Here is a 20,659-nt window from a genome sequence, read left to right on the forward strand (position 1 = left end):
TAGGGCAGCAACAACTCCTTTCCTTTATTTCCTCCCCTTGTAAAGGGAGATTCAAGCTGAGTGTCCATTCTTTCCTGTCCCCAAGTCCCCAGCTAGACAAGTGACTGCAGGCACCAAACCCTGGGCTGGGTGATAGCACAGGCCTCAGAACGTGCCTCTAGCACTGAGATGCAGCAGTTATTTGTATGAGCAAGTCAACATTAAGTCCACCAGAAAAGAGGAGCACCACTCAAAGACCAGGGGGCCAGCTGGGCCTGAAGCTTTCAGGTGGACCAGAGGCAGGGTTCTTAGTGATAAGAGAGTCTCGAAATAACTGGCTACTTAAGCTTGGCTGGTTGGAGCCCACAACAATGAAGGTCACCTCTGTGTATATGGCAGGATGTCAAGGATAAGGCCAGCTCAGTTACCTGAAGAAAATTGAAACACACAGTCTTTCAGAGAGAAAGAACCAATCAAAGTGGTACCCTGGTCACGTCAAGACCATGCTCTGCCTTCCTGTGCCTGAATAGCTGCTGGGTCAGCTGCAGGCCAGAGGAAGGCTTCCAAGAGGAGAAAGGGAGACAAAAGGGGGCTTCTAGGCCACACAAGCTTGTTTTTCAGGAGACTTCCAGGAAGGAAAACTCACTCTCGGGGTCTGTTGACCATGACTTCACCAAGGGCCTCCAACACCTCTCGTTTGTAGTCCTCGAAGTCACCATCGATCTGGCTAACACTCTGCTCCTCCACCACCCACAGCTGGCAGTTGGTTTCTGTGATGAGTCGGGCATCGTGGCTGACGACAATCACAGCTTTGAAAAAAGATGAGAGAATGGAGGGCAGGCAGGAAAAAGGTAGAGGGCAATCAGAGCCTGAAAGAAGGGAGCCCTGGCCAAGGGACACAACAGTCTGGTCCCCAAGGAAAAGAGGAGTCTGCATCCTGAGCCAACTTACCGCCCTTGTATTCATTGATGGCTTCCCCAAGAGCATCAATAGACTCGATGTCCAAGTTATTGGTGGGTTCATCCTATGGAGGAGACATTCCATGACCAAGCGTTACAATTCCTTCCAATACTGTCACCTTTAGCCCCTCTTGCGGTCCAGCTCACTCACCAAGATGAGGACATCAGGCTCCCTACAAGCCAGCTCAGCAAACACAACCCGGGCTTTTTGCCCACCTGTAGCAAAGGAAGAGGAGGGCCATCACACTTGACTGCCTTAGATTTCTGAAGGTAAACTGAACATGTGTGCGCAGAGTTTCCCCAAGTCCTAGCTCTTCTTCTCTTCTGACTCTAGGTACAGTCTGGAGATGAAAATTAAGGAGAAGGACATCTTCCCTAGCCCCCTACAGTGGTACCAGAGAGTTTGCAGATCTGGATGGTGTGGGCGTGACTCTCAAGGCCAAAGCGGCCCAGGCACTTCCGGGCATCCTGGTAGGGCAGATTGAAGCCCCGCTGCAGGTACTCAGTGGGTGTCTCCTCCATGCGCAGCTGCTCTGCATACTGCTGGTTGAAGAAGCCAATTTTCTGCCCAAGAGAGGGAGGTGGTCTGTGAAAATCATACTTCCTCTATCAGACTCTTTGTTCCCTAATTCCCAAAGCTAACTTACCAGCCGGTGGTTCTTTCTCATTTCTCCACGCGTCTGTAAGGAAAAAGCAAGTGATAAGATAAGGGAAAGGGGAGACAGTGTCCTGCTCCACACCCCAACTTTTCTGAAAGGGAGACAAATACTAGAACTGGACTGGGAATAAGTCCATGCAAGAAAAAGAACCCAGATGTTCTCCCTAATGTGACAAAGGCACACCCAGGAAAGGAGATTAGTACAGAGCCAAAGGGGAATGACAGACGAATGAAGAGGAGAGACACAAAACACAGATTGAGAACCAGGAGGGAAGGGACCACAGACAAAGACGACCCCCTTCCCACCCAACAAGACCCACCAATGGCATCTTTTTCACGATTCTGCCTCAGATGGGGATTAAGAGACAGTTTGTGAGAGGCTCTAGCAATGTGGTGTCTGAAGAAAAGGGCTCTATTCTCAACACTTTCCTAGAAGGAGTAAAGAGGGCTACACCCAATCTAAAGCACTGTATGGTAATATGTTGTTGTAAAAGTCCTAAGAGCGATTATAGGCAGTATATCCTAAGAAAAAACTACATCCATGAACACATACCATAAGAATATTTACAACCGACCTTCAGTGAAAAATAATTTAAGTGACTGACATCAAATAAATCATAGTAAATTCACAAAAACATGAACGTACATGGATAATTACTGGCATGTAAAAATTCTCAATGTACATTATCTGAAAGAACTGGCTATAAAACAATCTGAGAGCCCATTTTTGTTAAAAAATTTATATATATATATATATATATATATATATATATACATATATATATATGTATTTTTTTACATTTGCAGAACCAAAGGGGAAAGCAATGCACCGAAATTAAGACCAATGACCTCTAGAATTTTCTTACACAATTTCTAAGCATTCTATAACAGACTTAAGTTTCTCGTATAACCAAAGCACATGTGAGGGAGGGATACCCCCAGTCCAACCCCTCTTCTACCTGCTTTCCTCCCCTCACCTGATCTACAAGCACTCTCTTCTACAACACCTCTTAGGGAAATGAGTCATCTGTGGTGAGTTCTGTATTTAAATCTTCAGCACTAGAAGGGGGCTGCCTGACTCTAGCATCTGGTGAACAGCCGCCTTTTCACAGCTGTCATGCTCTCCTGGCCTGGCTCCAGGACTTACTGGTGTCAGCTTGCCCGTCAGTAGCAGGAGCAGGGTGCTCTTCCCCACGCCGTTAGGGCCCACAATGCAGACTGCAAGGAGGAAGACAGGTAATCAGAAGTCCCCAAAATTGTCCCTGCAGTCCAGCTTCACATCCCCAAGCACTCGACACCAACTCACTCCTTGAATCCATGTCAATGCCAAAATCCAGATTCTTGAAGAGTGGTTTCTGCCCCTCATAGCCAAACGTCGCACCTGAGAAGCAGGAAAAAAAAAAAAAAAAAAAAAAGATTCACTTTCTTTTCAGTCACCCTGAAGGTCCCGGCCTTGGGAGAAAAGAAATGGATCCCATGCTGGATGGAGGACATGGGGTGCACACGCTTCCACCCAGCACTGTTGGGGTCTGCAGCCACTCACCGTGCAGACCCAACACAGGAGGGCTGAGTGGTGGAGGGTTAGGGAAAGTGAAGCGCACAGTGTACTCCTTGGGGCGCTTCAGCAGCTCAGGAGCCTCTTGTGAGTCCTCGTCCTGGTTTTTCCGCCGGCATTTCTGCTGCTTCCGTGTCAGGGCTTCCTTTGTTTGCTTTTCCTGGAGAGAAAGGAGAAAAGGAGAAATCTTCACTGTTCACAGCGGTCCCTGAAATGGAGGGTGGTGCCCCTCCAGAAAGAGCCCCCTCTTTCTCTGTACTGAGAAAAGCCCTCCAGAAAAGGAAGACCCCCAGCTGCTCACCGCCTGCTTGGTGGACTTGCCACCTGCCTTTAGCTCCTTCAGCTTTTTCTCCTGCTTCTCATACTGCTTCAGCAGTTCTTTCTGCTTCTGCTGATACATCTTCTTGAAGGTCACTGCAGCAGACGAGGAGGATGGGCATCAACAGTTGTCTCTCTCCCCAGCAGAGGGACAACCAGGACCAGTGAGGACAGAGGTGAGCATCACTGCCTAGACTCCGGAGATTTAACATCACTGCATCCCTACCAGTCTTCCCTCTAAGTAAGGCCTTTTCTCGAAGGCCTTTGCTTTCTTCCCCCTACAGATGATCTCACTTACTGTAATTGCCCCGATAGTAATGGAGCCGCTGGGCATCAAGATGGATAATATCGGTGCAGACATCATCCAGGAAGCCCTGGTCATGGGAGACGATGAGCAATGTCTTCCGCCAGCCCTGGAGGTAGCTGGGTTTTAGAAAAGAGTGTGAACATATCACAATGGTCAGGTTAGGGTTAGGTCAGAGAAGCAGACCGACAACAAAAAAAAAGGGAGGAAGAGAGAAAGGGCTAGATCGTAAAGACTGAATGGGAACCCATGATGTCAAAACTGTAATCAAGGGTGATGTACTTATTGAGCCAGATGACAGCATTGAGGTCCAGGTGGTTAGTGGGCTCATCCAACATCAGCAGCGTCGGTTCCATGAACAGCGCCCTAGAGGGTGGGGCAGCAAAATATAGGATCAGGGCTAGCAAGATCCTTGCTCAGAAAACCCCACAGAAGCCTCTGGTAAGAGACCATGAACACTCCTTTCCAATCTCTCCTCAGAGAAGCTCCTATGCAGGACATGTCGATGAAAATATACCACCAGGTAGGGAGGAAAGATCTTGAGTTTGACAATGCAGATGATACAGAAGAAAGCAGGAAGCCTTGCAACTCCCTACTGGCCCTAAAACATGGAGAAGGGAAAGCCTCCCAGTTGATGGAGGCTGGAAAGAGGAGGGTGGTGATGTGGGTTGCCCACCTGGCCAGGGAGACACGCATGCGCCAGCCCCCCGAGAACTTCTGTGTGGGCCGATTCTGCATTTCAGGGTCGAAGCCCAGACCGGCCAAGATCCGCCGGGCTTTGGCCTCTGCAGCTGCTGCCCCGGTCGCCCGCAATTCTTCATATACCTGGAGGAGGGAGAAGAGGACACATGTCTAGAGGTTCTAGGAACTCCCAAGTCTCAGCCCATGTCCCCTGCGCCATCTCCTCTACCTTCTCTAGCCTCTCAGCAGCTGTGTCATCTCCCTGCTCCAGCTGCCTCTGGAGCCGACGCTCCTCTTCCAGCAGCTTCAGTCGCTTGGTATCAGCTCGAAGAACAGCCTGCACGGCCGGCGTCTCATCTGCTACCACCTCTGAGGGGAAGGCAAGGACAGACAGGTCGCCTAGAGAGCCAAGACTCCCATTCCTTCTTTCCTTCAGCTCTACTTCTGGTTTGCCTGGCCTTGCCCAACTCTTTGTACTTGTTTCACATAAAATATTCTCTATATCTCCTCTCGTTGGCACCCATCTCTCAGTCCCCAATCCTTGCCCCCTGCCCAAACGTTTCTCACTCCATAACCACAATTTCTTCTACTGTCAGTCGACTCTTCTACCCCCACTGCCCACCCCTCAGACCCCACAAACCCATCCCACCACTGGCCTCACCCTGCTCACACAGCAGCACGTCGATGTTGGGAGGGATGCTCAAGGCTCGGTTGGAGATATGCTTGAGGAGAGTGGTCTTGCCCTTCCTGGGGAATGAGAACTATTGGGACCAGGACACCCCTGAGAAATCTCTTCTTTTCCTTCCAGCTCCTTCCCCTTTATAGCTTCAGCCCTCTCCTCACCCATTGGGTCCCACTAGTCCGTAGCGGCGGCCGGCTACAATGTATAGGTCTGCGTTGACAAATAACTCCTTGCCATGGGCCGAGATGCTGAACTTCTCCAGCTGCAGTCATCAGGGAAGCAGAGGGAAGGAACAAGTACACAAGAGCCATAACTTCCTAAGTGCTGGGAAGCTTCTGACAGACAGCTCCAGCATGACGCTCCTCTTACCATACTGGTCTCCTTCCTGTTCACTGCTTTGAATTGGCATCTCCCAAATTCTAAGCCAGTCTAGCCCATTTTACTTCACCTCCAAGGGTGGATCCCTCTACTTCTGTTGGTTTTCCTACTTTCTCACTGAAGCTGACAGAACTCAAGGTATGGAATGCGCCTCCAAGCTGTCTTCCAGTGGACTAAACCACTCACAGTTTACTTTCTTGGCTGCCACGGCCACCTCAGGAAAAGGTGGTGCTTCCCTGAGCAAAATGGTTGGGAGGGGCCCCTCAGACCTTACCTTAATGTCAGATGCATTTTCTAACATGGCTTGGCGGGAGGACACCTCCGCTTGGGACACAGAGAAATCATTTTCAGCAGCATTGGCTGCTTTTAATGAAGCCACCTGGCGCTCATACTCCATCTGAGAAGGAAGCAAAAGCCACATATGAAGTCACTGTCTGTCAATTACCTGTCACAAACAGAGCCATTTATCAATAGACAGCAAGAAAAAGTTAACAGGGCGCCTGGGTGGCTTGGTCTGTTAAGCACCTGCCTTCGGCTCAGATTATGATCTCTGGGTTATGATCCAGACCCACATCAGGCTCCCTTTCTCTCTCTGTTCTCTCACTCTCTTTATTTATGTATTTGAGAAGGAAGGAAGGAAGGAAGGAAGGAAGGAAGGAAGGAAGGAAGGAAGGAAGGAAGGAAGGAAGGATGGATTCTTTCCTTATTTTAATTGTTTTTCTTGTAGTGTCCCCCAAAGCTCTCTTTCTTGCCCTCCAAATTCAGATGTCCCTTAGCTGAAAAAAAATTTTAAAGATTTTATTTTTTGGAGCACCTGGATGGCTCAGTGGTTGAGCGGCTGCCTTTGGCTCGGGTCGTGATCCCAGGGTCCTGGGATCGAGTCCCATAACAGGCTTCCTGGAGGGAGCCTGCTTCTCCCTCTGCCTGTATCTCTGCCTCTCTCTGTGTATCTCTCACAAATAAATAAATGAAATCTTTAAAAAAAATTTATTTTTTAAATTTCCGAACATATAGCATGACACCCAGTGCTCATCACATCACGTGAAAGACTTTAAGTAACCAATGTGGGGCTTGAAGTTACAACCCCAAGATCAAGAGTCACATGCCAAGACTGAGCCAGCCAGATGCACCAACCCCCTCACCGGAATTTTTTTTTTTTTTTAATATTAAAAAAATCAAATGTTCCTAACTTTGACCAAGGTCTTACCTGTTTCTTTAGCTTCTTCTTCTCCTTTTTGCTAAGGTGAGCATAAGGATCATCAGCCTTAGACTCCCCTTCCTCCTCTTCATCTTCTCCTTCTTCCTCTGAACACTGTGAGAACCAGGCGGTGATGAAAAACAAAAGATCCCTTTAGAACTCAGATTTCATGTCATTCATCCAGGCACATAGCTCATCCCTTCTCCACCCAGAGTCCTGAAATATCTTGTTGGGTCCTCTCTCTCTCACACACTAACCCCTGGGCTCCTTGGAGTCCTTCAGCCACTTCTGCTGCCAGCAATGGTATATGACAAATAGTATAAACAAGTATGTATAAAATATAACAATTATACATATCTACAAATTAACTACCTATACCACTAGGGGAGGGGGGAATAAATGAAACAGGTTTTCTTCATGTATCAGTGAGTTTCTGTGGCTTATATGCTAACATGCAAAAAAAAAAAAAAAAAGTCCAGAAACACTCAGAGCACTGAGAAACCTAACTGAATCCAGAATTAGAAAGTGCTAGAGGTGCAGGGACCTCAGAGAGCATTAGATCTTACAAATAAGCCTCGAGGTGAAAAAGTCACACTGCTGGTGACTGACAGAGCCAGAACCCAGATCATCTGAGGCTTACACCAGGGTCCTTTCCTCTCTGAATCAGGAGGTGAATGGGCCATGGGCCAGATTTCACTTGATGCCTTTTTATAAATTTATTTTTTATTGGTGTTCAATTTGCCAACATATAGAATAACACCCAGTGCTCATCCCGTCAAGTGCCCACCTCAGTGCCCATCACCCAGTCACCCCCACCCCCCGCCCACCTCCCCTTCCACCACCCCTAGTTCGTTTCCCAGAGTTAGGAGTCTTTCAAATTCTGTCACCCTCTCTGATATTTCCCACTCATTTTTTCTCCTTTCCCCTTTATTCCCTTTCACTATTTTTTATATTCCCCAAATGAATGAGACCATATAATGTTGTTCTTCTCTGACTGATTTAGTTCACTCAGCATAATACCCTCCAGTTCCATCCATGTCAAAGCAAATGGTGGGTATTTGTCGTTTCTAATGGCTGAGTAATATTCCATTGTTTGATGCCTATTTTTATATGGTCCACGAGCTAAGAATGGTTTTATACTTTCAAAGAGTCATTTTAAAATAAAAGGATACGTATTAGAGATTGCATGTGGTCCCCAAAACCATAAATTATTCTGTGGCCCTTTACAGAACTCCTGCTTCCCCCAACACCAAAATATACACCTGCTCTGCCTTCTTGGCCTTCTCCTTCCCTTGTCTGGGTGGCTCCTTTTCTTTTGTTATTTCTTCTTCATCCTCCTCCTCTTCATTGTCCAGAGCAGCAAATTTATTATGAGGCTAACAGGGAAGACAGCAGGTCTGATGAAATTTTCTAATTCCTGAGCCCCAGCACCTCCTCCTGCCAATACCTGCCAATACCTTGGCCTTCCCCTTTGATTTCTCTTCCTTTCCCTTTCTGCCCTTCAGCCCAGGCTGCTGTTCCTCGGATACAGCCTGGAGAACACACGCACAAACATACACACACACACATATACAAAGTTAATTCACTACTTTGTTGTTTACTAAGCATTTCTAGGGAGACTAGAACTAGAAATTAAGTATTACCAAGTCCTACTCAGGAAAAAAGATCTAGGAAAATCCTAGCTTCCAGCTTGAAATGAAACAGTGAAGAAATTAGTAAATGATGTTAGCAAAGCTAAGGGACTGAGTCAGGAAAGTGAGCAATGTGGGTGGGTGGCACTAGCACTGCAAGGCTTCCTAAGAGAGGGCAAATCTTGAGAACAGATAATGGATATAAGCTTGAAAAAGACATTCTAAAGAGGGAAGATGACATAGTGTAAGAACAAAAAATGGCTCCAGGGCAACTGGCTGCCTTACCTGATGGAGCATGCGACTGATCCCAGGTTTCTGTTTATGTGTTTGTTTGTTTTTTTTAACACTTTATTTATTCATGAGAGACAAAGAGAGAGAGGCAGAGACACAGGCAGAGAGAGAAGCCGGCTCCATGCAAGGAGCCCGATGTAGGACTCGATCCTGGGACTCCAGGATCATGTGACTCGGGATCACCCTCAACTGCTGAGCCACCCAGGCACCCTGATCTTAGGGTTTTAAGTCCGAGCCCCAAGTTGGATGTAAAGATTACTTAAAACAAAACAGCCTCCAGAAAAAAAAAAATGCTTCAAGAGACATAAAAAAGAATGCTGAGAAGTGAACAAGCCTGTTCACACAAAGAAGAATTCCAATTCCAATTCTGCAAGAATTCCCTTGCAGAAGGGCACAAGAGGAAGAGCAAAGATCCTTTGTTTCAGATTTTAAGTCTAAAGCCCACAGAATCATTACAAACTTCTGAATGATGAGAACAGATATCACAAAGCTGATTTGATAGTGTAAATAAGACAGATCTAGAAACTAGTTTATTTACTCATTTTTAGGCAGGCTTCATGCCCAGTGTGGAACCCAATGAGGGGCTTGAACTCATGACCCAAGCTGAGATTAAGAGTTGGCTGTTTACCCAACTGAATCACCCACGTGCCCCTGGAACTAGTTTAAAAGCAGAAGAAGAGGCACCTGGCCTCCTCAGTTAGTGGAGTGCAAACCTCTTGATCTCAGGTTTGTGAGTGCAAGCCCCACTTAGATGTAGAGATTACTTACATATCTTTTAAGATCTTTTTTAAATTTACAAATTTAAGAAAGAAAAAAAAAGGAGGAAAAAAAGCAAGGGAATTACCACACCATGGCCAGAAGGTGCTACATGGGATGGGAGTGACCAGCAGGGCTGCCACTTTCACCTTATTGATCCGATTCTTCTCCAGCTTGGCAGGTTTAGGAGGATGTTTTTCTTCTTCCTCCTCATCCTCACTGTGATCCTGAATCAGGGCTGCAAAAACATTACCACCCTAGAGAATAGAATGGCCAGAGAAGTCAGTGGAATGGTCAAGGTTGCAACCCTGGGGTCTCTGTTTACCACACAGATGGCTTACCTTAGTTTTCTTCCCTCCTCGGGGTATGGGGGCAGGGACTGAAATAACAAAGGGAGAAGATGAGGTTGGAAATGATTATAATGTCTGGTTCCTCCGTCTAATCCAACTCAAAGATCAAGGAACAAGGCACTTTACTATTCATGACTCAGGAATTTTGGGAACCCATTTCCCCTCAGGTCATTTACCCTCATCCTCCTCATCACTGGCTGGCACAGAGAGCTTCTTAAGACGCTCCATGAGCTCCTTTTCTTCTCCATCATCATCCACATCCTTCTTCCTTCGGCCTTTTCGGGTGTCTCGTTTCTTTTTTTGCTGCTGAAAGGAAAAGAGAGTAAGACAATGAAGCCCAGGCCCTTGCTGCATCTCTGCCCCAGAGAGTTCCCCATAAGCTGAGTGAAACAATGTAAGCTGGACAGGGTTGGCGGACCCCCTGACACTTGAACCTGCTGTTGCTGTTGCTCCTTCTCCTTAAGCACCTTCTCTTCTTCCCCAGCCTGTTTATCTTCTATAGCCAGCTCCTCAAAGAACTGTAAAGGGAGGTAAAATACAGGTAAATGTGGCTCTGAGACCAGCCCCCTCACACATAGGCCCACTGACCCTCCAGTCCACCCTCACCTTCCTTCCTCTCCAGAGCCCCCACCTCCTCCACATGGCCATATTTTGGTTGGAAATATCCATGGTCATTTCTTACCGACAACCCTCATTTTCTCACCGTCTTTTTGGTCTTTTTGTCCTTCTTCCCCTTCTTCACCACTTTGTCTAAAAGGTTAAACAGACATTGTGAATGCTTATCTACAAATCCCAAAACAGCATGACCACCCCTGCAAAGCTCTCAGTGGCTCCAGTCTATTTTACTATTTTCTATCATTCCCCAGGCATTTGTACTGTCCCACAAAAGACAATGGTGCCCTGGTAGCAGTGGAAGGGAGAAGTAGAATTCACAAGGTGAAGACAAAAGTGGGAATGGGAAGTAAGTAGTCAGAGTATTCAGAGATGATTCCTATTGTTTCTCGGTTTGGTTTTTTGTTTTGCTTTTAAGATTTTATATTTTGGTGATCATATACTCAACGTGAGACTCACCCCCAACACAGAGATCAAGAGTCCTATGCTCCACTGACTAAGCCAGCCAGGTGCCCCCAATGACTACTGTATTTTTAGGTTAGCAAAATTAGCTGTGCTAGTGGTACCACTATCAGCTCAGGATACACTAAAAAAGCCCTCTCCCCACCCCTGCCACCCATGAGGGAAAAGTACGACAGAGATACCACACATTCAGTTTCCCAAATGTCATTGGTGAAAAGCACAGACCGTGTAATCAGAGTGGTCTGGTAAGTAAATGAATACCTGGACCTCTGCTCTACCTGCGCTGCTCAAATTAACATTCTAGCATAAATCACACTGCATTGTACTTAACTGTTGGTACATTCATCTTTCATCCCAGAGAGTGACCTGTCATACTGTTTAGCTTGCATTCCCATGGAACAAAGTGGGAAATCTTATATAAAATCTGACTTGGGTAGCCCAGGTGGCTCAGTGGTTTAGTGCTGCCTTCAGCCCAGGGCGTGATCCTGGAGACCCGGGATCAAGTCCCACGTCGGGCTTCTGGCATGGGGCCTGCTTCTCCCTCTACCTTTGTCTCTGCCTCTGTCTCTCATGAATAAATAAATAAAATCTTGAAAAAAATCTGAACAAATTCCAGCTCCTTTCTATCCAACCCTGATTCCTTGAAGGTAGGGAGGGGACTATGTCTAACTCCTCTTCTCCCTGCCCCCATCAGAAGGGAGGCACCAGCAGCCTCACGACTTCTCTTCCTGTACAGGTCTACGTACCATCATATTCCCCTCTAAACCACCCCATCCACCAACCGCTATCCAACTCTATGCAGAAGCACTCCGATAATCATTTAGTTTAAAATAAACAAATAATTTTAATAAATAATAATAAAATAATAAAAATAATAAACAAATAAACAAATTCTGCTACCTGCCACGTTAGTATTTTTCTTTTCATTTTTTTAGGGAGGCTCCATGCCCAACGTGAGGCTTGATCTCTTGATCCTGAGATCAAGAATCACATTCTCTACCAACTGAGACAGCCAGGCACCCCTCACATTAAGTATTTTTAGTCTAAAACTTGATATAGTCCATAGTAATCAATTATTCAGGCATGTTTTACTGACCATCTACTGTGCTGAAAACTGGAGTTATCAAAGGACACTCCCTATAATGTAAGGCTTCACAAACTAAAGGGTCCTATCCTCTTTTCTACTGTATCTGTTTCTCTACCCACACCTATGTTCTGGACACTGACCTCTCCTTGCTCCCTGATTAAGTCCCAGACACACTTGGTCTGTTTTCGCTTAATCTGTGTCTTCTATCCAGAACACATTTCAAAATCTGATTCCCACATTGGGTGACTAGTGTGAATGAGCTGAAAAGAAGTGTTGGGGGATGCCTGGGTGGCGCAGCGGTTTGGCGCCTGCCTTTGGCCCAGGGCGCGATCCTGGAGACCCGGGATCGAATCCCACGTCGGGCTCCCAGTGCATGGAGCCTGCTTCTCCCTCTGCCTGTGTCTCTGCCTCTCTCTCTCTCTCTGTGACTATCATAAAAAAAAAAAAAAAAAAGAAGTGTTGAAGAAGTAATGAAAAGTTCTATAAGCTATTCTAAAGAGTTTAATCCTAAAGACTTTTTTGTTGTTGTTGTTTCAAAGATTTTATTTACGGATGCCCAGATGGCTCAGCGGTTGAACATCTACCTTTGGCTCAGGGTTATGAGTCCCATGTCAGGCTCCCTGCATGGAGCCTGCTTCTCCCTCTGCCTATGTCTCTGCCTCTCTCTCTGAAAATAAAGATTTTATTTCTTAATTTTAGAGAAAGGGAGTATAGGAGTAGAAGCAGAGAGAGAGGAAAGAGTCTTTTTTTTTTTTTTTTAAGATTTATTTTTTTATTCATGAGAGACACATTGAGAGAGGCAGAGACACAGGCAGAGGGAGAAGCAGGCTCCATGCAGGGAGCCCAATGTGGGACTCGATCCCGGGACCCCAGGATCATGCCCTGGGCCAAAAGCAGAACTTAACTGCTGAACCATCCAAGCGTCCCCTCCTTTGGCTTTAATCTGCATACTCTCCCTAGCAGACTCCTTTACACTCAATGTTACAACAACATGCTTGTGGTTTTTTACTTTGTAGCCTAAGATCTCTCTTGTTCCCACCTACTCTTAGAAGTTCTCCAGAAATCCCCAAATTGGCAATCAAAAGCTGACTTTATCACTTCCCATTCCCCACCCTACCGGCCACTTCTGATTTCAAGCAATAGTCTACTACCCTCTGAGTTACTCGAGTGTCATCTTTAAGCTCTTCTTCCTTCATTCAGTCAGTTAGCAGACCTGCTCAATGCCATTTCCTCAATAACTCTTTGGTCTCCACTGTCTTGGCTTACTCTCTTACTGCTTCTCACTTAGATCATTGCCAGAGCCTCTTACACAGTCATCTTGTCTCCAATCTTGACCAATTCAAGCCCTTCTCCACTGCTCAGTATTGTCAGGATGAGCCGATCCAATCATTAAGCACATAAAAAAGTCCTTCCTTAATGTCTTCAGGATTAAAGCCTTTGGAATAGTGTATAAAGCCTTATTAATTGTCTCCTGAACATCTTTCTAACCTCATCACATTAGTCACCCAATATTGGAACCAGCCAGGATCACCTAGTTTTTACCTTTGCACATACTTCTTCCTCTGCTTAGAATGCTCCTCCCTTGGCTAACTCATACTGACTCTTCCAGAATCAACTCAGCTACCACATATTTCTGGGAGGCTTTGTTGACATTCCTACCCTATCTGTCTGAGTAGATGCTTCTCGCCGCTGTAGTCTCATGGCATTCTCAACCACATTCATCACTGTCAACCACTTTCTGATTAATGCTGTCCCTTCCACTAAACTCCATGCCCCTTTGGGGCAAGTCTTATTTTTTATCTCTACGTTCTCAGTTCTCTACACAGCACCAGTTATACAACAGGCACCCAATAAATGCTCGTAAACTTAGTCACTGTGTACCCACTAGAACTGTTTGTATCCCTTTTCTCTCCCCTTGAAGTGCCTTCAAATTTGGGAGGATGTCTTCATATTTTTTCTCTCTCTCCTAACCACAGTATACATGGTGCTTAATTTCAGGCAGCTACTCAACAAACATTCCATACACAGCTTAACCTTCATTCCAACACCCAGTAGCTACACTACGCTCTTGCTGCAGATGAGCCTGACATGTATTACGCAGGAGCTCAAGAGGGAGCCCTCCTCTGGCTCCTGAAGGGGTGTGGGTGAGGGCACCGAGGCACAGCTGACAAGTTCCTGTGGTGTGGATACAGTGTGGTGGGGAACACGTCCAACAAAGAGAGGAGGTCTTTCTCAATTCTCCCCTCTCCCGCGGCACCATATGCTTTTCGTCGCCTCTTGTCCGGTCCCACTGAAACTCGTGCGCCATAGCCCGGCGCTTTCTTTCGCTGCCACCCAACTCGCTCCAGCCTGGGCCGACTCTTGCCCCCCATCACGACCTCCCCCCCCGCCTCGGGCACCATTGCATGACTTCTCTACAACATTCCACGCTACCTCCTCAACCTTTAACTTCTCTCCATCCTCCACCCTCGGGCACCATTGCACGCATGCGCAGTCGCCCCCCTCGTCCTTCTCACACCCCGTGACCCACTTCTAAAATACGCGCACTCTCTTCTCCCCTTTTCTCTCCCGTTGGCTCCCTGCCTATCAGCCTCACCGGTGGGGCTCGTACTCTCTCCGTCCCCGATCCACTCGGGCTCCGGCGGCTGCTGCCTAGGTCCCTTCGGCATCGCGGTGGCAGTTACAGGTACCCCGGGCACGCCGGGCGCTATTTCCGCTTCCGGCAGCGTGGGGTCCGGACGGGGCGGGCTCTCCACTCCGCGGCCGCCGGGCCTGTCCCGCGCGGTGCACGTGCGCACGGCGCGTCACCTCGGGGGCGTGCCCGCGGCCACTGGGCGGGGCCAGCGTGCGCCGCGGTAGCGACGTCAGCACGGCGCCGTGGGCTTTCTGGGAATATTGGGTCGTGACTCGATGACGTTGCGTCACCGAGTACCGAACAGAGTAATTTAGGACTAGGCCGAAGGAGAAGAGGAATGCTTGTTTTGTTTGCTTTTGCATTTTCAGTGGTTAGGAGCAGAAAGACGCAGTCCATCTGCTTAGGAACGGGCCTGGTGTTGAGATATGTCGCAAGGCGATCCGGCGTAGAGTTGTAAACGGTGAGCTGTAGCCCAACAGTGTGGTGAAGCTCGGGTTCCTTTGTGGAGGTGGTGGTGGGTAATGTTAACAGTGGTCCTGAGGTATGATTGCTGCACGCTAAACTCACTTGCAATAAATCGACAGGCAAAATGTACACTTTGATCAAAGTCTTGGCATGTATACAGCCATTAAACCACCACCACAATCAAGATTTGGGTTCACGTCTAACTATACCACGTAATAGATGTGGGAGCAAGAGGCTCCCATAGTTCTCTCAGCTCCCGTTCACTCCTTAAACCACTGATCATGCTCTTGTCCCTACCATTGCCTGAGTCCTTCCTTGGCAAGGTCAACAGATAGGAGGCCAATTCTCTGTCCTTATCTTATTTTCCCAGTGGCATTTGATGCAGATGCTCACTCCCACTTCTTTCTTTTCTTTTTTTTTTCAGGGACACTGCTTTCTGCAGGTTCCCCTTCCATTTCAGTGGTTGCTCCCTTTCCCTCCTTTCTGGCTTCTCTATGTCTAAATGTTTTAGGTCACATTCTTTTTTTTTTTTTAGGTCACATTCTTTGACCTTCTTTTCTATCTAGACTTATCACCTATGTCTCACGACCTTTAATACCATTCATAACTGACGAAGATCTCTGGATGTCTCTTGACACCAATTTCTGCCCTAAGCTTCAGGCTCACAAATCCAACTGCTTAATGAACATGCTCTCTCAGATCTCTAATAAAATATCTCAAATTAATATTTGCAAAACTGAGCTCTTGTTTTTATTCCTTAACCCTGTGTCTCTTCCAGATTTCCCACCAATAAATCACATCATTGGGGCACCTGGGTGGTGAGTGGTTGGGTGTCTGCCTTCTGCTCTGGCCTGGGATCCAGCCTGGCATCTCACTCCCTGCTGAGTGGAGACCCTGCTTCTCCAACCTCTTCCACTCCCCCTGCTTGTGCACTCTGTCAAATAAATAAAATATTTGAAGGGAAAAAAAGAAACCACCTTTCATTTATTTACTTGAGCCCAAACTGAAAGGTCATTCGCTCTCTCCATTCCCCCTCATCAGCAAGCCATGTCTACTTTATTCAAAAAACATGTTTAAGTACATGGTATATGCCAGACACTCTTCTAGGCTCTTGGGCTCAGTGAATAAAATAAAGACCTCTGCTCACATTTCCAGTAGGAGAGAGAATGCCATGGAAAAAAGAAAATACAGGTCAAGGTAAAAGTACCAAGAGGGCAGGTTGTAGTATAAACTATGAAGCCTCAGTGAAGTGAAATTCACCTTGAAGAAGGTGAGAGTTTTGGCTGCATGGGTTTCGAGGAGAGGAGCCTTGCTGGCAGAAGGAATAGCTAGAGCAAAGCTCTATATCAGAAGTGTACTTGGTATAAAATGAGGAACAAACAGCAAGGACAGTGTGGATGGTCCAGTGTGAGAAGAGATTGTTGGAGAGGTGAACAGAAAAGTAAAGCGGGGTCTGGATTGGGAAGGGTCTTGTAGGTCATCTGAAGAATTTGGCTTCTACCCTTGACTAAAATAGAAAGTCATTACAAGGGTTTTTGTTATGATTTTAGATTTATTTGAGAGAGAGAGAGCACAAGCTGGGGGAGTCAGAGGGAGAGGGAAAAGCTGACTCCCCACTGAGCCAGGGTCCTGACATGGGACTCTATTCCAGGACCTAGTGATCATGACCTGAGCCACCCACGCATCCCCATTAAAGGTTTTGACCAGAGCAGTGACATGACCTGACTCACATCTTAAAAGGATGACTTTGGATGCTGAGATGAGAATAAACTGAGGAGCTCAGGGCGGGGAGGAATGGCAGAAGCAGGGAGACACGTTAGCAAGTGTTGGTGACGCAGACCAGGGTATTGGAGGTGGTGAAAAAGGAGTGGTTTCTGGATATGTTTGAGATGGAACCAGCAGGTCTTATAAAGAATTGGATGTCAGGTATGCCTGGGTGGCTCAGCGGTTGGGCATTTGCCTTTGGCTCAGGGCATGATCCTGGCCCTGGGATTGAGTCCTGCATCGGGCTTCCCATGGGAAGCCTGCTTCTCCCTCTATGTCTCTGCTTCTCTGTGTGTCTCTCATGAATAAATAAATATTAAAAAAATAAAAGAATTGGATGTCAGGTGTGACCAAAATATTTTTTTAAAACGATGGCTCCGAGTTTTCCAGACTGAACAAATAGAGAGATGGAGTTGCCATCAACTGAGACTTTAAAACATATCCCAAATCTGTCCATTATCTCCGCCTCTACCCCAGAGCATACCACCATCTCTTTCCTTTGCACGACCAAAGTGGCCTCCTAACTGGTGGTTCTGTTGTCATTCTCGATCTCTAGTCTATTCTTCACACCTACATCAGTAAGATGTAAATCAGATCTTCAAAACACTCAGAATAAAATCTGAGTGCTTTGCTACAGCTTACCAGGTTCTATATGACCTGCCCCCTGTTGGTTCCTGATCTTTCTCCATAGTCTAGCTATACTGGCCTTATATTTTACTTCATACACTTCAAACTCATTCTTTCCTCAGGGATTTTGCCCTTGTTGCTCCTTAAGCTTGGAATGCACTTACTCCAGATACTCACATCGTTGCTTTCTCATTTAATTTCAGTCTCTAGGGCACCTAGGTGGCTCAGTCAGTTAAGTGCCTGCCTTTGGCTCAGGTCATGATCCCAGGGTTCTGGGATTGGGCCTGACATCAGAATCCCTGCTCAGTGGGGGAGTCTGCTTCTCCTTCTTTCTTTTTTTTTTTTTAAATCTTTATTTATGTATTTTTTAAATAAATTTTTATTTATTTATGATAGTCTCACAGAGAGAGAGAGAGGCAGAGACACAGGCAGAGGGAGAAGCAGGCTCCATGCACCGGGAGCCCGACGTGGGATTCGATCCCGGGTCTCCAGGATCGTGCCCTGGGCCAAAGGCAGGCGCCAAACCGCTGCGCCACCCAGGGATCCCTCTCCTTCTGCTCCTCCTCCCTGCTCATGCTCACTCTCTCTCAAATAGATAAAATCTTTAAAAAATAATAATTTCAGCCTTTATTGATATCTTACCTCCTCAATGAAGCCATATTGTAATACTGATCTATTGTCTTCCACCTGTCACTCTCCAGCCTCTTCCTTCTCTTTTTCTTTAGAGCACGTATTACTTAAGTTTATAGTACATACTTATTGTCTATTATCCTCAACAGATTATAAGCACCATAGGGGCAGGGATTTATCTTTCTCTTTATTACATTTCTGGCCCCTAAATAGTGCTAAAATATTTATTGAATGAATGTGAGACTTAAATAGAAAAACTTAGCATGGTACCTTGCACAGAACAATGGAAAGATCTTACACTCTGAGATATCCCCCCAACCTCCTCTGGCCATCCCTCCTCAGTCTCTCTCTCTCTCTTTTGATTTTTTGTTATTTTTATTGGAGTTCGATTTGCCAACCTCCTTAGTCTCCTTGTTGGTTTCATCCTTTTGTACTTGGCCACTAAATGTCAGCCCTCCTCAAGGCTATACTGGGCCCTCTCTTCTTTCCACTTGACATTCTCCTCTTATGTGGTTTCAGCAGATTCCTTAGAGTTCTATCCCAACCACCACTTTTTTTTTTTAAAGATTTTTTTTAAAGATTTTATTTATTTATTCACAGGCACAGAGAGAGAGAGGCAGAGACACAGGCACAGGGAGAGGGAGAAGCAGGCTCCATGCAGGGAGCCCGACATGGGACTCGATCCCGGGTCTCCAGGATTACACCCCAGGCTGCAGGCAGCACCAAACCGCTGCGCCACTGGGGCTGCCCTTTTTTTTAAGATTTTATTTATTTATTCATGAGAGACACACAGAGAGAGAGAGGTAGAGACATGGGCAGAGGGAGAAGCAGGATCCCTGCAGGGAGCCCAATGTGGAATTCAATCCCAGGACCCCGGGATCACGACCTAAGCCAAAGGCACTCAACCACTGAGCCACCCAGGTGCCCCCAACCATTACTCTCTATAGAGTACCCCTCATTTACTTCCTTAATATCATTAATCACAACCTGTAATTATTCACATGTTCACTTTTAAGAAAGACGGCCCCTGACAACTGGGAATTGGCCTGATCCTACCAGCTAAGCCATGATGCTCAACTTAAACATAACCTCACAGAACATAAATGTCAGCTGTTACTATGACTGTCACGAAGACAAAGTTCAAAACCTTCTCTAAGCACAAAGACAAGGTCGTCATGCAAACCATAAATATTAAACAGCCCCCTCTCTGCTAAAATGAATGAGGGCTCTTTTTGACCAACTGCACTTTTAGCCATGTTTCATTCCTCCCTCCTATTTTTTTTTAAAGATTTTATTTATTCATTCATCATGAGAATACACAGAGAGGAGAAAGAGAGAGAGGCAGAGACACAGGCAGAGGGAGAAGCAGGCTCCATGCATGGAGCCCAACATGGGACTCGATCCCGGGTCTCCAGGATCACACCCTGGGCTGAAGGCAGGGCCAAACCACTGAGCCACCTGGGCTGCCCCATTCCTCTCTCCCTCTAGATGAGATTAAGATGTGCATTCACAATTGCCTTCACTTCCTGAGAGCACCCAACCCAGACCAATTTCATTTCCTTGAACCTTTCCCCCAAATCACCTAGCAGAAACCCTAAACCTGTCATTTCTAACTTAGTGAGATAACCTTCAGAATTAATAAATCTGAAGACTAAGATTGTGTTCCTGGTGGTCTTTGGCCGGAGGGCATTGATACTTTTAGTGTTATTCTCTGTTACATCTCCAAATTTTACCAGAGAGCAGCCAATAAAGGATGTTCATCCTGAAAAGCCAGGTGCTTGAATAGAGTACCTTTCCAAGCTTCAGTGGCAGCTAGGACTAGTTATGGTCAGTGGCATAAAGTTGAGCTGTTAGCTTTAAATTTCCTCCAAGGGGATCCCTCAGTTGCTCAGTGGTTTGGCACCTGCCTTTGGCCCAGGGCGCGATCCTGGGGTCCCAGGATTGAGTCCCACGTCGGGCTCCCAGCATGGAGCCCGCTTCTCCCTCTGCCTGTGACTCTGCCTCTCTCTCCCTGTGTCTCTTATGAATAAATAAAATCTTAAAAAAAGATTTTAAGGCCCATACTGAGGATTGGAACATGGATAAGTTAGCTTATCCACTTCCCAAACCATGAATAGGAGGATCTGACCCCAGTAATTTTGGAGCTGGAATCTGAAGGGAGGGGTTCTGAATACCTGAGGACCTTGTGGTAGCATTATGCCTTGTGCTGTCTACCTCCTGAGTTGTGAGAAATAAACTTCTATTTTGCTTTAGGACTAACTGGTTTCCAATACAACTCAACTTAAAAGCTAATATGGGGCAGCTCTGGGGGGGAGGGGGGGCTCAGCAGTTTAGCACCACCTTTGGCCTGGGGCTTGATCCTGGAGACCCGGGATCAAGTCCCACGTTGGGCTCCCTGCGTGGAGCCTGCTCCTCCCTCTGCCTGTGTCTCTGCCTCTCTCTCCCTGTGTCTCTCATGAATAAATAAAATCTTTTAAAAAAGCAAAAAAAGAAAGCTGATAAACCATTGTAGTAGGTACTTAATATTTAGTGAACGTTTCCATGTTCACGGTTTAACTACCTATATTGTAAAACACTCAAATATGCAGAAGACATTTATGACACCAGTTTTACTGTGAATACTAAACCTGTATATCC

The 20,659-nt window shown here is 46.5% G+C and overlaps 1 protein-coding gene and 1 long non-coding RNA gene across 6 annotated transcripts in view; one reads left to right on the forward strand and one right to left on the reverse strand.

Annotated features, from left to right (window-relative positions):
* The window catches only part of ABCF1 (ATP binding cassette subfamily F member 1), a 21,560-nt gene continuing 901 nt past the window's right edge, over nt 1-20,659 (reverse strand). Inside the window, exons 1-26 of one of the 5 annotated variants that reach the window (XM_077904823.1) lie at nt 14,498-14,665; nt 10,444-10,490; nt 10,175-10,258; nt 9,917-10,043; nt 9,732-9,769; nt 9,540-9,647; nt 8,170-8,244; nt 7,975-8,088; nt 6,722-6,826; nt 5,789-5,911; nt 5,298-5,398; nt 5,116-5,201; nt 4,684-4,823; nt 4,450-4,598; nt 4,056-4,139; nt 3,768-3,892; nt 3,453-3,565; nt 3,140-3,311; nt 2,903-2,977; nt 2,744-2,814; nt 1,586-1,618; nt 1,334-1,502; nt 1,090-1,154; nt 931-1,003; nt 626-788; nt 1-407 (exon numbers count right to left, since the gene is read on the reverse strand). In XM_077904823.1, coding sequence (XP_077760949.1) covers nt 404-407; nt 626-788; nt 931-1,003; nt 1,090-1,154; nt 1,334-1,502; nt 1,586-1,618; nt 2,744-2,814; nt 2,903-2,977; nt 3,140-3,311; nt 3,453-3,565; nt 3,768-3,892; nt 4,056-4,139; nt 4,450-4,598; nt 4,684-4,823; nt 5,116-5,201; nt 5,298-5,398; nt 5,789-5,911; nt 6,722-6,826; nt 7,975-8,088; nt 8,170-8,244; nt 9,540-9,647; nt 9,732-9,769; nt 9,917-10,043; nt 10,175-10,258; nt 10,444-10,490; nt 14,498-14,570 — 2,517 coding nt within the window. In that variant the 5' untranslated portion in view covers nt 14,571-14,665 and the 3' untranslated portion in view covers nt 1-403. Of the gene's footprint in view, nt 408-621; nt 789-930; nt 1,004-1,089; nt 1,155-1,333; nt 1,503-1,585; nt 1,619-2,743; nt 2,815-2,902; nt 2,978-3,139; nt 3,312-3,452; nt 3,566-3,767; nt 3,893-4,055; nt 4,140-4,449; nt 4,599-4,683; nt 4,824-5,115; nt 5,202-5,297; nt 5,399-5,788; nt 5,912-6,721; nt 6,827-7,974; nt 8,089-8,169; nt 8,245-9,539; nt 9,648-9,731; nt 9,770-9,916; nt 10,047-10,174; nt 10,259-10,443; nt 10,491-14,497; nt 14,667-20,659 lie in introns of those variants that run through there. The other 4 variants (XM_077904821.1, XM_077904825.1, XM_077904826.1 and 1 more) reach the window with 4 other exon arrangements.
* The window catches only part of LOC144317853 (uncharacterized), a 7,567-nt gene continuing 1,648 nt past the window's right edge, over nt 14,741-20,659 (forward strand). Inside the window, exon 1 of the long non-coding RNA XR_013383781.1 lies at nt 14,741-14,996. This is a non-coding gene — a long non-coding RNA (uncharacterized LOC144317853). The remainder of the gene's footprint in view (nt 14,997-20,659) is intronic.

This window comes from Canis aureus, chromosome 7 (assembly GCF_053574225.1).
Source record: "Canis aureus isolate CA01 chromosome 7, VMU_Caureus_v.1.0, whole genome shotgun sequence".
NCBI lineage: Eukaryota > Metazoa > Chordata > Mammalia > Carnivora > Canidae > Canis > Canis aureus.